Source organism: Prunus mume, linkage group LG3 (genome assembly GCF_029339155.1).
Source record: "Prunus mume cultivar Tortuosa linkage group LG3, ASM2933915v1, whole genome shotgun sequence".
NCBI classification, from domain to species: Eukaryota; Viridiplantae; Streptophyta; class Magnoliopsida; order Rosales; family Rosaceae; genus Prunus; species Prunus mume.
The window spans coordinates 21,393,907-21,406,447 of NC_142700.1; the positions used below are offsets into that span (position 1 = coordinate 21,393,907).

The 12,541-nt window shown below is 36.5% G+C and overlaps 2 protein-coding genes across 2 annotated transcripts in view; one reads left to right on the plus strand and one right to left on the minus strand.

Annotated features, from left to right (window-relative positions):
* Positions 1-3,190: 3,190 nt before the first annotated feature.
* LOC103326879 (protein RETICULATA-RELATED 4, chloroplastic) lies at positions 3,191-7,917 on the plus strand. The gene is made up of 8 exons (XM_008229132.3): positions 3,191-3,910; positions 4,006-4,074; positions 4,820-4,951; positions 5,058-5,111; positions 5,207-5,251; positions 6,787-6,926; positions 7,395-7,520; positions 7,605-7,917. The coding sequence occupies exons 1-8, from the start codon at positions 3,374-3,376 to the stop codon at positions 7,648-7,650; spliced, it is 1,149 nt and encodes a 382-aa protein (XP_008227354.3). The 5' UTR covers positions 3,191-3,373; the 3' UTR covers positions 7,651-7,917.
* Positions 7,918-12,386: 4,469 nt separating this feature from the next.
* LOC103326878 (uncharacterized) overlaps positions 12,387-12,541 on the minus strand; it is a 28,268-nt gene continuing 28,113 nt past the window's right edge. Inside the window, 1 exon segment of the mRNA XM_089048903.1 lies at positions 12,387-12,500. Within this exon segment, the coding sequence (XP_088905029.1) occupies positions 12,387-12,500 (114 nt within the window).

The window sequence follows — 12,541 nt, forward strand, 5'->3', positions numbered from 1 at the left end:
TACACGCACTGGTGATTAGAATCCCCTTTTTAATTGGGAGGCCGCTTTGCAATTTTGTGTCGGGTCAAAATGAATGCCCTTTTTTCTTATAAAAAATAAATGCTCTTTCTTTTTCTTTTCTTTTTTTTACCCAAAAAACATATCATTTTCTGTTCTAGAAGGGAAAAGAGGAAAGCATACATTACTACATATATTATAATTTCAACAGATTTAATATAGTATATCAACATGTTTTATGGCGTATGCAACGCACATAATAGTCTTTTTGTACTTATATGCCTACATGAATGAAAAGTGAACATCCAATCTTGAAATAAAAATGAAAAATATATTCAAATTTTCAATTGTACCCATGTTAAATCAAATAAGAATAGAATGCATTTAATGATATATTGTAATTCTAAATTGTTAATGGCGACAAAATGATCATAAAAAATATTTATTTAATATTGGCTCATTTTTCCAAACTTTCCTAAGAGGGGGGAAAACAAAACTCAAGTTGGGAGAATGGCTTCACTTTCCCTCCTACTTTCCTATAGGTCAGGCAACGATTTCCCATGCCTAGACTTATTAAATATGGGAAAGCAATTGATTTCCTATCCCCAAGTCTCATTTCCCATGAACCAAATGGGACCTTAATGCATATGACATGAGCACAACCAACGCTAAATGTACATATAAATTAGATTAGAAACACCTGAAAATTGGTCAAGGTTTATGTTAGGCATTCTGTCCTTAAGACAATTTACGCCTCATTGCAGTGCTCATGGTTGACTAGTGCTTGTCTCCTAAGATACAACGACCTAGTCCTTACTATTGTAGCACTCCAAATGAGCTAAGCCCCGAGTGAATCACAACTGTATTGAATATTATCTCATACGAAGACTCATACTCTCTATAATATGCAAGTGACTCATAAATGCTTTTGAATGACTTGGATTGCATTTCTTTAGTGAGATGTAGATCCTTTATATAGATCTGAAAGCAGTGGCAGATTCATGAATTTTTTAGGGTACGTGCAATATTTTAAAGACTAAGAGCTCATAAAAAAATTTAGACAATCAAATGCCCTTATAATTAATCAATATTATTATCTATTCATAAAAAATAATAATAAAAAGACTACAATCAAGCTATGATTGTTGCCAACTTTAATTAATATCTATTAATATAACAAAAATCAATCTCAATTAATCTAATCAAAATAAGATTATAATCAAGCTACAATTGTCACTACTCATTAAACAAATACACAGAGGGAAAAACACAAGAAAATAAAAATCAGAAGAAGAAAAAAGCAAGAGGAGTGGTGCAGTGGCGTGAGAGCCTCTTCACCTTAGATTGAGTCTGCAGCAGCAAGCGATTGAAGAGCGGCCCTTCAAGTTTTAAGGATTGCGATTAGGTATGAAGTGTTTGTAGCATATCTGACCCCCCCACTCATGTCCGCACGTGGAGCATAAACAAAGCGAGACGGCTCGGTTGGCCATGCCGAAGGTCGATCGGCATACTATACGCTGATTTCATGCGTGGTCGGCAAGTCGGAAAAGCACCTACAACTGGCACCCTCACCACCTTCACACACAATACCAAGTGACCAACAAGCACATTCGGTAGATTCTAACAGATAAACTCAAAATTCCCTCCAGAACCTGTCAGGGCACGTGTCGACCGCCGAAGACACTCCCACGAGTCCCACATCGAAACTAACCACTAAGAGCACCACAAATGCTCTCTATAAATAGAGCCATTTGGCCCAGCCAAGAGGTAAGACGTTTTTGACTTGACTTACTTTCACTCTGTCAATAGAATTGCTCTCGCCACTAACTTCGGCATCGGAGGGTCTTCGGCCGGCACCACACCTGTCCCATACCTCACCTGACGTTTCTTTCTTTAGGCCGAATCTAGCACTACACTCTAAGAAAAGATGCTACGGACCGAAGGCTCCTCAGGTTCAAACCTCCATTCCACTTGTAAGTTAGCTCTATTTCTATCTGTTTAGCGCAAACATGAAGTATTATAATTTATATTGTTTTAATGATTGATATCTTGCAAGAGGACTCCTTGTCCACACACTATTGCTTTTGGTGAAGGTAAGGCTATTCCATCAGGGGATTTTTATCTAAAAATAAATAAATGATGCAAAAAAGAAAAAAATCCATTCAAAGATCTAAAACAATGATTAAAAGAAAACAAATAAAATTATAATTTTTTGTTAAAGATAGGCGTTGGACTCACGTGTCTTATTTAGTGAAAGTGCTATTTAGCGAACCACTTTTCAGGCTCATTATATTAGACGAGCGAGTGAGACGTTTTTTTTTCACTATTGGACTATACAGTCTCATTTAAATTAGTCTCGTTTCTTACCAAACATGGGTTTCGAGTGCTATTTAACCCAATCCAGTCCAGTGAGGTGTACCAAACATGGCCTTAGTTTATTAGAATATTTTTAACCTATGTTCTAGGTTTATTATTTTATTCTCAAACATATAGGTATTTTATTCTGAAAATTAACATATGTATAGGTATGTTTTTGTGTAATTTTTTATTTTTATAAATCCTATATAGTAGGTAGACCATATGTATTGAGTTTATTAGAATGTTTTTAACCTATGTTCTAGGTTTACTATTTTGCTTCCCAAACATAGTATTTTAATTCTTCAAAAAAAATATATATTTTATATTATTTGTGTATGCCTTAATATTCCTTAAAGTGTCTTTTGTTTGGCTTCTACCTACACAGTAAGTTTATTCAAACGTGTTATATGTTGATTGTTTTTCACAAATTCTTTTAGGGTGCAATGCAATAGTCAAAATTCAAAATTTGTTAATAAAACAAAAGATGTATTAAATCAAGGAATTTGCATTAAATCAAAGGATTTTAATTTATTTTAATTATTTACCTCTAAGGGCATAATAGTCACAAAAATAAATAATAAATACAAATTGGGCCTCAATTCAATATCTGTGACACGAGGGTTTTTTCTAACATTTTTGGCATGAAATGGGTCTATAAAGACCCCAAAATTCTAAAGTTGGAATCTAGTCCCTAATTTGTTAAAATTGGATGGAGAAATGTGATTCTCCATGGTAGAGGCGAGGGACTTGAACGCGCTGGAAGCCGTGCGAGGAAGTCGCTTGGACTCTTGTAGACTTCATGACTTTGCCAAAAACCCTTAAAATAAAACACGCTTCTTCCCTCTCTCTTCGTCTCTCTCTCCCTCTCTCTGCCTCTGGAACTCACGCCCATCTGCAGAAGAAACAAACGAAGAGACAGAGAGCACACAGCCCACGCCTGAGAGCGAGAGAGAGAGAGAGACAAACATAAATTCCTTTTCCCACCCGCCCAAACTCTAACCAAACCCAAAAACCACCAATGGCGATCTCCTTGTGCTTCACACCCGCCTCCACCTCCTCATCCTCATCCTCTCTCTCCAAACTCAATCCCCACCATCCATCTCTACCCTCCGCATCGCCCCTCCTTCACCTCCGCCTCACTGTAACCCCTCCCTCCCTCACCCACCGCCACCGCCAGTTCCGCCAGGTCCTATTCTCCACCGGCGGCGGCGAAGGAGGCATCAACGGCCGAGACTCTTCCGGAGGTGGCGGCGGCGGCGGGGATGATGGCGACATCAACGGAGGTTCGGACAATGCCGGCGGGAAGAACTTGGCGGAGGCCTTGTTGGTGTTGGCGGAGTCTAAGCGGGGCTTGGAGAGCTTGCCCACGGACCTGGCCGCCGCGATCCAGGCCGGTCGGATCCCCGGGTCGGTTGTGAGCCGGTACTTCGAGCTGGAGAAGTCGGGGCTTTTCAAGTGGTTGATGCAGTTCGCTGGGTTCAGAGAGAGGCTGCTGGCTGATGATCTTTTTTTCGCTAAGGTCTTCATGGAATGCGGCGTTGGTCTCTTCACTAAGGTCTCTCCTTCTCTCTGTTTCTCCCTGTTTTTCTTTTTAAATTAAGCTGGTTTTTTTCTTTTCTTCTTTTAATCAGTTTTGTTTGGATTTTGTAGACTGCTGCGGAGTACCAGCGTCGCGGAGAGAACTTTTTCAATGAGCTTGAAGTTGTTTTTGCAGATGTGGTATGGATGCCTTTTGTCAAACACTTTACTTCGAACCACATTGCACATTGTTATCAAAGTTGCTTTCTTGGGTTCATAGTTGTTTTTGTATCTGTGTGTTGAGCGATTTTAAGGGGAAATCAATAATTGAGAGATGGTTCAAACAAAGTGACAGTCTTTTTATTTTTGATTGATGATTTTTGTTAAATAGAGAGAGGATTAGAGTGTAGTGCAGTGGTGACTGATGAAAGAGATATGGAAATGACTTTTAATTCATGTAAATCAATTTGGAAGTAGTTTTATAGTGCTTGCATAGCTATGGGATGTTTTGAGTTAGAGTTGGCCTCTTGGCTTGCATTATGTGTCTCCATTAGGCATGCTTATGCCCATGACCTTTTATTCGACATGGTAGTCTAAGGTGAAGCACATGATCCAAATAAAAGGTGCTTGCCAATCAGATTTTTCCAGAAGTTTTGCGTGTAAATGCATCAACTAGAGGTCATAAGCAATCCATTTTTTATCAAGTGCTTGCCAATGATTTGAATAATTGGAGATCATAGATGAGTAATGTACTTTTCTTCCATAAGCTACTGTGCGATATTTTTTGCTTTATAAATCTATCTGTGGGTACTGGACTTTGTTATTGGCAAATTTAAATGATTACGTGAATAGCTTTTCTGGTGGAAAATCTTCAGCTAACATAAATAATGTCTAGTTTGAATATTTTCAGTTCCTATCATTTATGTGTGTAGTGTATCTCTGTTAGGTAATGGCCATCATTGCAGATTTCATGCTTGTATATCTTCCAGCCCCAACTGTCTCTCTCCGACCTCCACTTGCACTCAATGCGGGAGCAATCACTAAGTTTTTCCATGGCTGCCCTGATAATGCCTTCCAGGTTACTTTCCTATGAATTATTGAATTTTTGTATTGGCAATTTGCCTTATAGATCAAATTAAAAGCCAGATACAGTTACTTATATGATTCTGAAATTCTGTCTGCAGATCGCTCTCTCTGGAACATCATACTCATTATTACAGAGGATTGGTGGAGTAGTGGTAAGTAGGCTTTTAGTAATGTGCTTTTATTTAATCTGAAGTTTGAGGTTAAGAGTCATATCAAATATTTCGTAACACCTCATTTGTTTATGCAGAGAAACGGGGCCAAGCTCTTTGCTGTTGGTACTGCTTCATCACTGGTTAGTACTTCTGTAACTCCTTGTAATTGGTAATTTTAAATATTGTTTTGGTATTGATTAGTGTTCCACTTGTCCATGCATTAATACTTCGATGTGTTTGCATGTATATTTATGTTTTATTTTAAAGTGACAGTGATTCTCATGCATCATATTTCTTCTACCAGCTGAGACGTGTCCTGCAAATTGTGCATTTCTTCACAACTTCACATTCAATAGGACAAAATAAAAGGAAGCAATTTTTTATTTTTTATTTTTTTGGTTTTGTTTTATGGAAAACCTGTGCTTGTGCGGTCTCTTCATAGAATTGTAAAAAATGTTTCTTCTCATGAATTTGTTTTTTTTCTCATTTTACATCCATCCTTATTGTTGCTAAAGAAAGGAGCAAAGTTCTTTTTCCCATCTGTGATGTGGTAAGCGTCTGTGCTTTCCTTTATTTTAGTTGTTAAGTTAAGTCAATTCCACTGGCTTGTGCTGGAAATGGTGAGAGAGCATCTGATTGTTAAAAATGTAGTGAAGCACTGAAGTTTGAGCTGAATGGCATAAAAGAATCTGTGTGGAGCCTTAGAAGTTTGCATTTTTCTTTCTACATGAATGCACAGTTGATTTTTTTCCCCCTAGATCTCAATACGATAATAATTTTGCTCCTAACAGCATCTAAATTTAAGGCTAAAATTTTGTCTGGTTGGGTTAGATCAATGGTAACCATTCCAACTGTAGGGGCTACTTTATCCTTTATGTTGTCACCATTGGTGGGAGTCTTGTGCTCTTGACCACCTTTTCTATGTGTGTTTTTACTGTGTTGTTACTTCCATAGATTATCCTTTATGTTTTATAGAATTAGATATCAACATAGCCTTTATGTTTTATAGAATTGGACATTAACATAGTTAACCAAAATTTTCTCTGAGACAATTGAAAAGTTCAATTCCCTATGAAATTAACGGTGGTCATCTAGCAGTAAGCATTTGATTTTAATTAGTCTTAGGAGTAATCTATTCATTTATAAAATTTGAAGTAATAACCAATGCCTGGGTTGAACTTAAATACCTTATGACTAAGCCTGCATCAAATCTTGAACTTTATGACTTATGCATGGGGTTTCTGTTCTACACCGTTCTGCAACTGGCATGGGCATAGACACATACTCAAACATACGTCTCATTTGGAGTTCTGCATGTGTTTGATGTGCTTTACTTCTTTTGGTCCATTGTTCTGTTGTTGCATGTTAACCTAAATCCTAATGGAGTTGATGCTATAGGGTTACTAATTCCTTGATGTATATATTTTTTTAAATAATTTGAAATAGATTGTTTTAATTTTTTTTTTGGTGGGTGCTTTCACTAGTTCTCTCAATGATACTGGTTTAAAAAGATGGCAATGTTGGTCTTCTTAATGGCTAGTATTTGCTCCATTGTAGCTTTTATTAATATTGCATGACAATCTTTTTGCAAAAGTTTTTGCCTTACTCTATGCTAATTGATGTGACCCAGTATCTCTAAATTTGATGATACATAATGCATCTCATTTTTAATTAGGTTGGGACAGCTGTGACAAATGCGTTGATCAATGCAAGGAAGGCTGTTGATAAGGACAAAGCAGGTGAAATTGAGAATGTGCCGATAGTATCCACTAGCGTTGCATATGGTGTCTACATGGCGGTTTCTAGCAATCTCCGGTACTTCATTTTTTATCAGGATTAGTTTGCTGAGTATAGTGGGCATGATTTTTCTATTGGACAATGCATTTCCTGTTTCTAATTTTCTGAACTCCTTGCAGTTTTACCTTTTCTATAGTGTTGCAAATTTAACAAATTATGCATTTTAGATATGTTCTCTTCAAAAAAGTATGGTGGCAGTTTTATGTTGTTAAGCTTTTGAGCTGAGTGAAACATGTTATATTTGGTTTTGTATGTAAGTGTACAAAATCCATTAGGTGTAAATGCGTGAGCTGAGTGCTCAAGACTTATTTGAAAATGGTATCCAATAGATCGAATTATTTGAAAAAATAAAGGATAACTTAAGGCGTGACAAAAATATTAAGGGTAGATTTATATCAAATGCTTTGTAAATGGAATTACTGGCATTAGGAATTGCAGAATTCTTGGGAACTGCATGTATTTACCTAAATTCAAATTCTTTGTCAGGTACCAAGTATTGGCCGGTGTTATTGAACAAAGGTGTTTGGAACCGCTACTACATAAACACAAGCTCATGCTTAGTGCAATTTGCTTTGCCGTTCGGACTGGCAACACGTTCTTGGGTTCATTATTGTGAGAACTTTTGCCTTGTGAATTTTTCCGATATAACTGATTGTTATACCCTCACGAGTCACCGCTGACTACTTTACCTTGCAGGTGGGTGGACTATGCTCGTATGATAGGAATTCAGAAGGCTCATTAGGATACGAACTGCTGCATTTTCTTTTTATAGAGTTTCTTGAAGGCGTGATTGTTGGTGTGCTGAATTTTACTCTGTTTCATAAATCGGGAAAAAACTGAGACAATTGAAGTTATGGGAGTTATAAGGTGCTAGGTTACTTAGGTTTTGTCCTCATGTATTTATACCGCTCGTGGCTGGGCAAACTTTTTCTGTTTACTTCTCTTGGTGTTGGGCGGATTTTGTTACAGAAATTCGAATAATGAAAAAAAAGGGTTTTAAATTTTTTAATGGAGTTTTGTGTAATTAGTGGAAGAGAGTTGTATGTTTGATCAAAACCAAAAGCTTTGAAACTACATCATGCAAATTGCACTAATAACTTAAACTCTATCCGAAACAGATTAAAAAGATGAACAGATACAAATTAATGAAAGTTTATTGATTTAAAAAGTTATTTTAATAATTTTAGCAATATTAAAACTTTCCATTCATCAATTTATTTGAGAACAATTATATGTCGTAATAGTTTTCGGCGTAGCTTATTCTTTGCAATGAGGACATGATATGCGTACGTGGGTTTAGGTTTCTCTACAGGACGTTCCTCTTTTATTAAGGGAAAGATTTGCATAATGTGACAAGTTAGAGATACATTATTGCAAATCCATTCATTAAGAGCATTTTCACCTATTTGCCACGGTAAAGGCAAAGGAAGACAATGCCTGTTACTATTTATGTGAATAGTACTGGCCCTTTCAAAAGGTAAGTTGTGTTTCCACCCATTGCCATGGTGAAGGGCAATTACTATTTACTTAAATTTTTTTTTTTATACTAACAATTAATTTGGATAAGATTTTTAGTTGCCACGTGTCTATATTTATTATAAAATTCATATCTCATATTTCGGATAAGATTTTCAGTTGCCACATGTCCATATTTATTATAAAATTCAAACCTCATATTTTAGATAAGATTTTCAGTTGCTACAATTGCACCACGTGTCATCTCTGTCTTCTAAATCCCTATATAAAACCACATCCTCAACTCATACCTTTCACACCATATCCTTTCTATCATTTCATTTCTAAGATTTTAGAAAACACATTCTACTCTCAATGTCTTACATGAAAAGGTTGTTGGACAGGCCGAGCGAGAAAATAAAGAAAGAATGCTCAAACGAGCTGAAGAAGAAAGGGAGTGGGAAGAAGATGATGATCAAGTTGTCATGACAGTGGATATGCTCCATCAATCAAGCAAACACCATCGTGGTTCACAACCTGGCCGTGGCCCGAATGTGGACAGACGTAGGTACTTTCAAGGTAAGAATCTCTTGGAAGATTATTTTATCCCAAATTCGTTGTACTCTAGTTTTGATTTTCAAGGGCAATATAGAATGCAGCCCCATTTCTTCAATAAAACCATACATGATGTTTGTAATTACGACACATACTTGTTTCAGAAGTACGATGCTACTAAGTTTTGGGTATTCTTCAAGAGCAAAACCTTACAGCTTCTTTACGGATGCTAGCGTTTGGCACATCTGTAGACCAGGTGTATGAGATTGCAAGAATGGGGAAATCTACTATCCTAGAAAGCTTGGTCAGATTCTGTGATGCAATCGAAATTCTCTACACAAGGGATTACCTTTGCAAACCTACGCCTAGGGACCTCTAAAGGCTTTTACAAAAAGTCGAGGCTCGAGGTTTCCCAGGCATGATTGGAAGCATCGACTGCATGCATTAGAAGTGAAAGAATTGCCCAACTGCCTGGCAAGGAGATTATGGGAATAGGAAAGGCGAAAAAAGTATCATTCTGGAAGTTGTTGCATTATTTGATATACCTGGGTTTGACATGCTTTTTTCGGAGTTATGAGATCTCAAAACAACTTTAACGTGCTTGGTCAATCTCCGGTGTTCAACGATGTGTTGAGAGGTCAAGTCCCTCAAATCACGTATCTACTTGGATGGGTACTACCTAGCTACAACTCCGTGACTCATGTTGTGGGCACTGCTTCTTATATCCGTGCCTAATGAAAAATTTTATACTTTGTTTTTCGCAATATATGGTGGTGTTGACGTGCTTTCGTTTAAAATACGAGTAGTAATGACAATATTTTATGTCTCTAGTGTGACAATAGGGACGGTTTTATGTCCCTTGATGTTTATTAGAGATGGAGATATAATATTTCGTTCTAATAGCATTTTCTAGGGACTGTTTGTGTATCTGTCTCTGTAAAAAGGTCCTTATTGCCCAATTTTCGAGTAATGTAGAGAGACATTGTTTCCAACTTTACCTATTGGTTGGCATTGGGTTCAATAGGTATTACCTGAAGTAGAGGTGCATATCAAAGATATACCTGTTTGTTGGGTACAAAGTTTCCTTTAACAAATTCAAGGTATGAACTTGAAATATGTATTTAATTATCTAGACAATAGGTAACTTCCGAAGATAAAAAAAGAGTGTTGTTAAACGAATCCTAAAATTAATTGAGTACATCCTTTTACTAAACTATTTATTGAATTATTAATTTACCTTAATATAAAATGACCAAAAAAGATATATTGAATTGTGAAACAAATGTAATTTTAATAAGTGCAACATGCTCATCATATTCAACCTTTATCAAACGCAAGCAAAAACCCTATGAAGATAGCAAATTAGCAATAGCAATGGATGGTTAGTATTATGCGAAGAGGTGTTGGAGGCATCAAAAGGAAAATATGGTACAAAATTGATAACTAAGGGCTTGTTTGATAACCATTTCAATTTTAGTTGATAGTTTTCATTTTTTGTACCAGAGTATAGAGTAAAATGAGAGTGAGGATGAGACTGAGAGAGAGGATGAGAGGGGATGATGAGAGGAAGGAGTAACAAAAGTGAAAACAATTTTAAATAGATTTTAGTTTTTAAATTTTGTTTTCACTTTTGTTACTCATCCCTCCCATCTTCTCCTCTTATCTTCCCTCTCAATCCCATCTCCACTCTCATTCTTACTTCCATTCACCCTTTTTTTCCTCTATACTCTGGCACAAAAAATAAAAAATAAAAAATAAAATTGAAATGATTATCAAACAGGCCCTAAGACGTATAAGTAACTGCTTCGTGTTCGTGTCTCGTCCATGATGTCCCATTTTTTCCGTCTCAAAGATATGAAGCAATGAAACCAGTCAAGATCGAACAAGCAAGCAAACAAAACAAGTACGCTTCAACTAAATATTTATTTGTAATAATAGATTGTATAATATAATTCTGGTATACAAACGTTAGAGATCAAAACTGCTGATCACCAATGTTTTGAAAGGCATGCCTAAGCGCGCTTGAGAGCGTGAGGTGAGGCGAGGCAATGGTAAAACGCCTCAAGCGTACCTCTGCTTAGCGATTGTTGTTAAAGGCATACGCTAGTTACGGAGGCGTACGCCAAATTCAAAAGCGTACACGCCAAATTGCAGAGGCGTCGCAGAGCGGAGAAGAAGACGATGAAACCTAACTTTATTTCTCTCAAAACGATCCCGTATGGTAGAGTCAAGCAAAACGCCAGCGTTTCAACATCTATGTTTTTTAAGTTTAAGAACATAACATAAGCTCAGGTCCCACTTCCTCCATTCCTTCACAATAAAAAATTATTATATTAATTAGTCCCTCCTGTGCCTTTTATCTTCTGCTCTCACCCTATAGAAGGTTCACAAAAATCAGATTTCCCTCTGTTTCAATTTTGACTAGCTCTCAGCCATATCCACCCACATATTTCTAACGGAAGCCTCTCTTTCAATCTATTCAAACAAGATGTAAATCCTATCTTATAAATTTGAATTCATATCCAGTCTATAACAGTCTAAATCAATTTAGGGCTTAAAAAAAGGCTTGAGATGTTTCAATTTATAAATCAATGAACTCACAACATATATGGATGATATGTTTTACATATTATTAATACACTAATATATTTTTATTTGTGATATTGAATGTTCAAAAGGCTTGCGCCTTATCGCCACAAGGCTTACGCCTCGCTTTGCAAGACATAAAACGCCTCACTTCAACGCCTCGCCTTTCAAAACATTGCTGATCACCAAATACATGCTATGATTTTCAATTAACCAATTATTATTGGGAGGAATTGCAATGGGTGAACAGGGATCTGGGGATTCAATTACCCAAGATTGAAAGATGAAGCAATCTTATCGCACTGCCTTCACTATGATTTTCTGTCTCAGGACTCTTAATCATACATTATTGATACGAATTCAATGGGTGACATAAGTCCTTCTACCTAGCATCCTCGGATAAATGATTGCAGAGTTCGTCAGTGTGATCCCCTCTTTGAAAACAACTGCTGCCTCCATCTGATGGACTGTTCGGCAGCCAGTTTTCGAATTGGTTTAGTGTTATGGTAGAGTGTATTATGATGTATTAAGGGTATTTTTAGTAGTTAAATTAATAGGGCGTACTTTGTTAATATTGCATTTTGATTTAAATAATAGGGTGATTATAAGGTGCACTCAATTAATTTAGGGTTCGTTTAATAACACCCTAAAAAAAGTTCATGTCATGTTACATGCCACATCAATTAGTATCAATAAATTGGTATAATAGTTGGTGCCCGTAGAATTACTGTTATCTAAAATTGAAACTAAAACTAATGTCCAAGAGTAATTAACTAACTTATTTTCATTCAAGAATTCAATCTTTAATGAAGGTAAATGTCAAAATATTCATTTTTTTTCCTTTCCATTTTTCTGTTGTGATAAACATCTTTTTTTGTACAATTAGGCGATAATTTCACCCTCCATGCAAGCTCTGTACATAACTTGAGTAGTGTTAATGTCAGATGCATATGCCATATCACAGCAGTCTTTCCCCCTGGCTTGAAAAGTAAGAAAGTATAAACAACATAAGACACGAACAAGTAAGTATAAACATA

What these genes read in the sequence shown, in the direction of transcription:
- LOC103326879 (XM_008229132.3), top strand. Translation starts at nt 3,374, where the DNA reads ATGGCGATCTCCTTGTGCTTCACACCCGCCTCCACCTCCTCATCCTCA. An exon ending in AAGTTGTTTTTGCAGATGTG is followed by an intron (nt 4,075 to 4,819) that starts GTATGGATGCCT and finishes TATCTCTGTTAG; the next exon opens with GTAATGGCCATCATTGCAGA. An exon ending in AGAGGATTGGTGGAGTAGTG is followed by an intron (nt 5,112 to 5,206) that starts GTAAGTAGGCTT and finishes TTGTTTATGCAG; the next exon opens with AGAAACGGGGCCAAGCTCTT.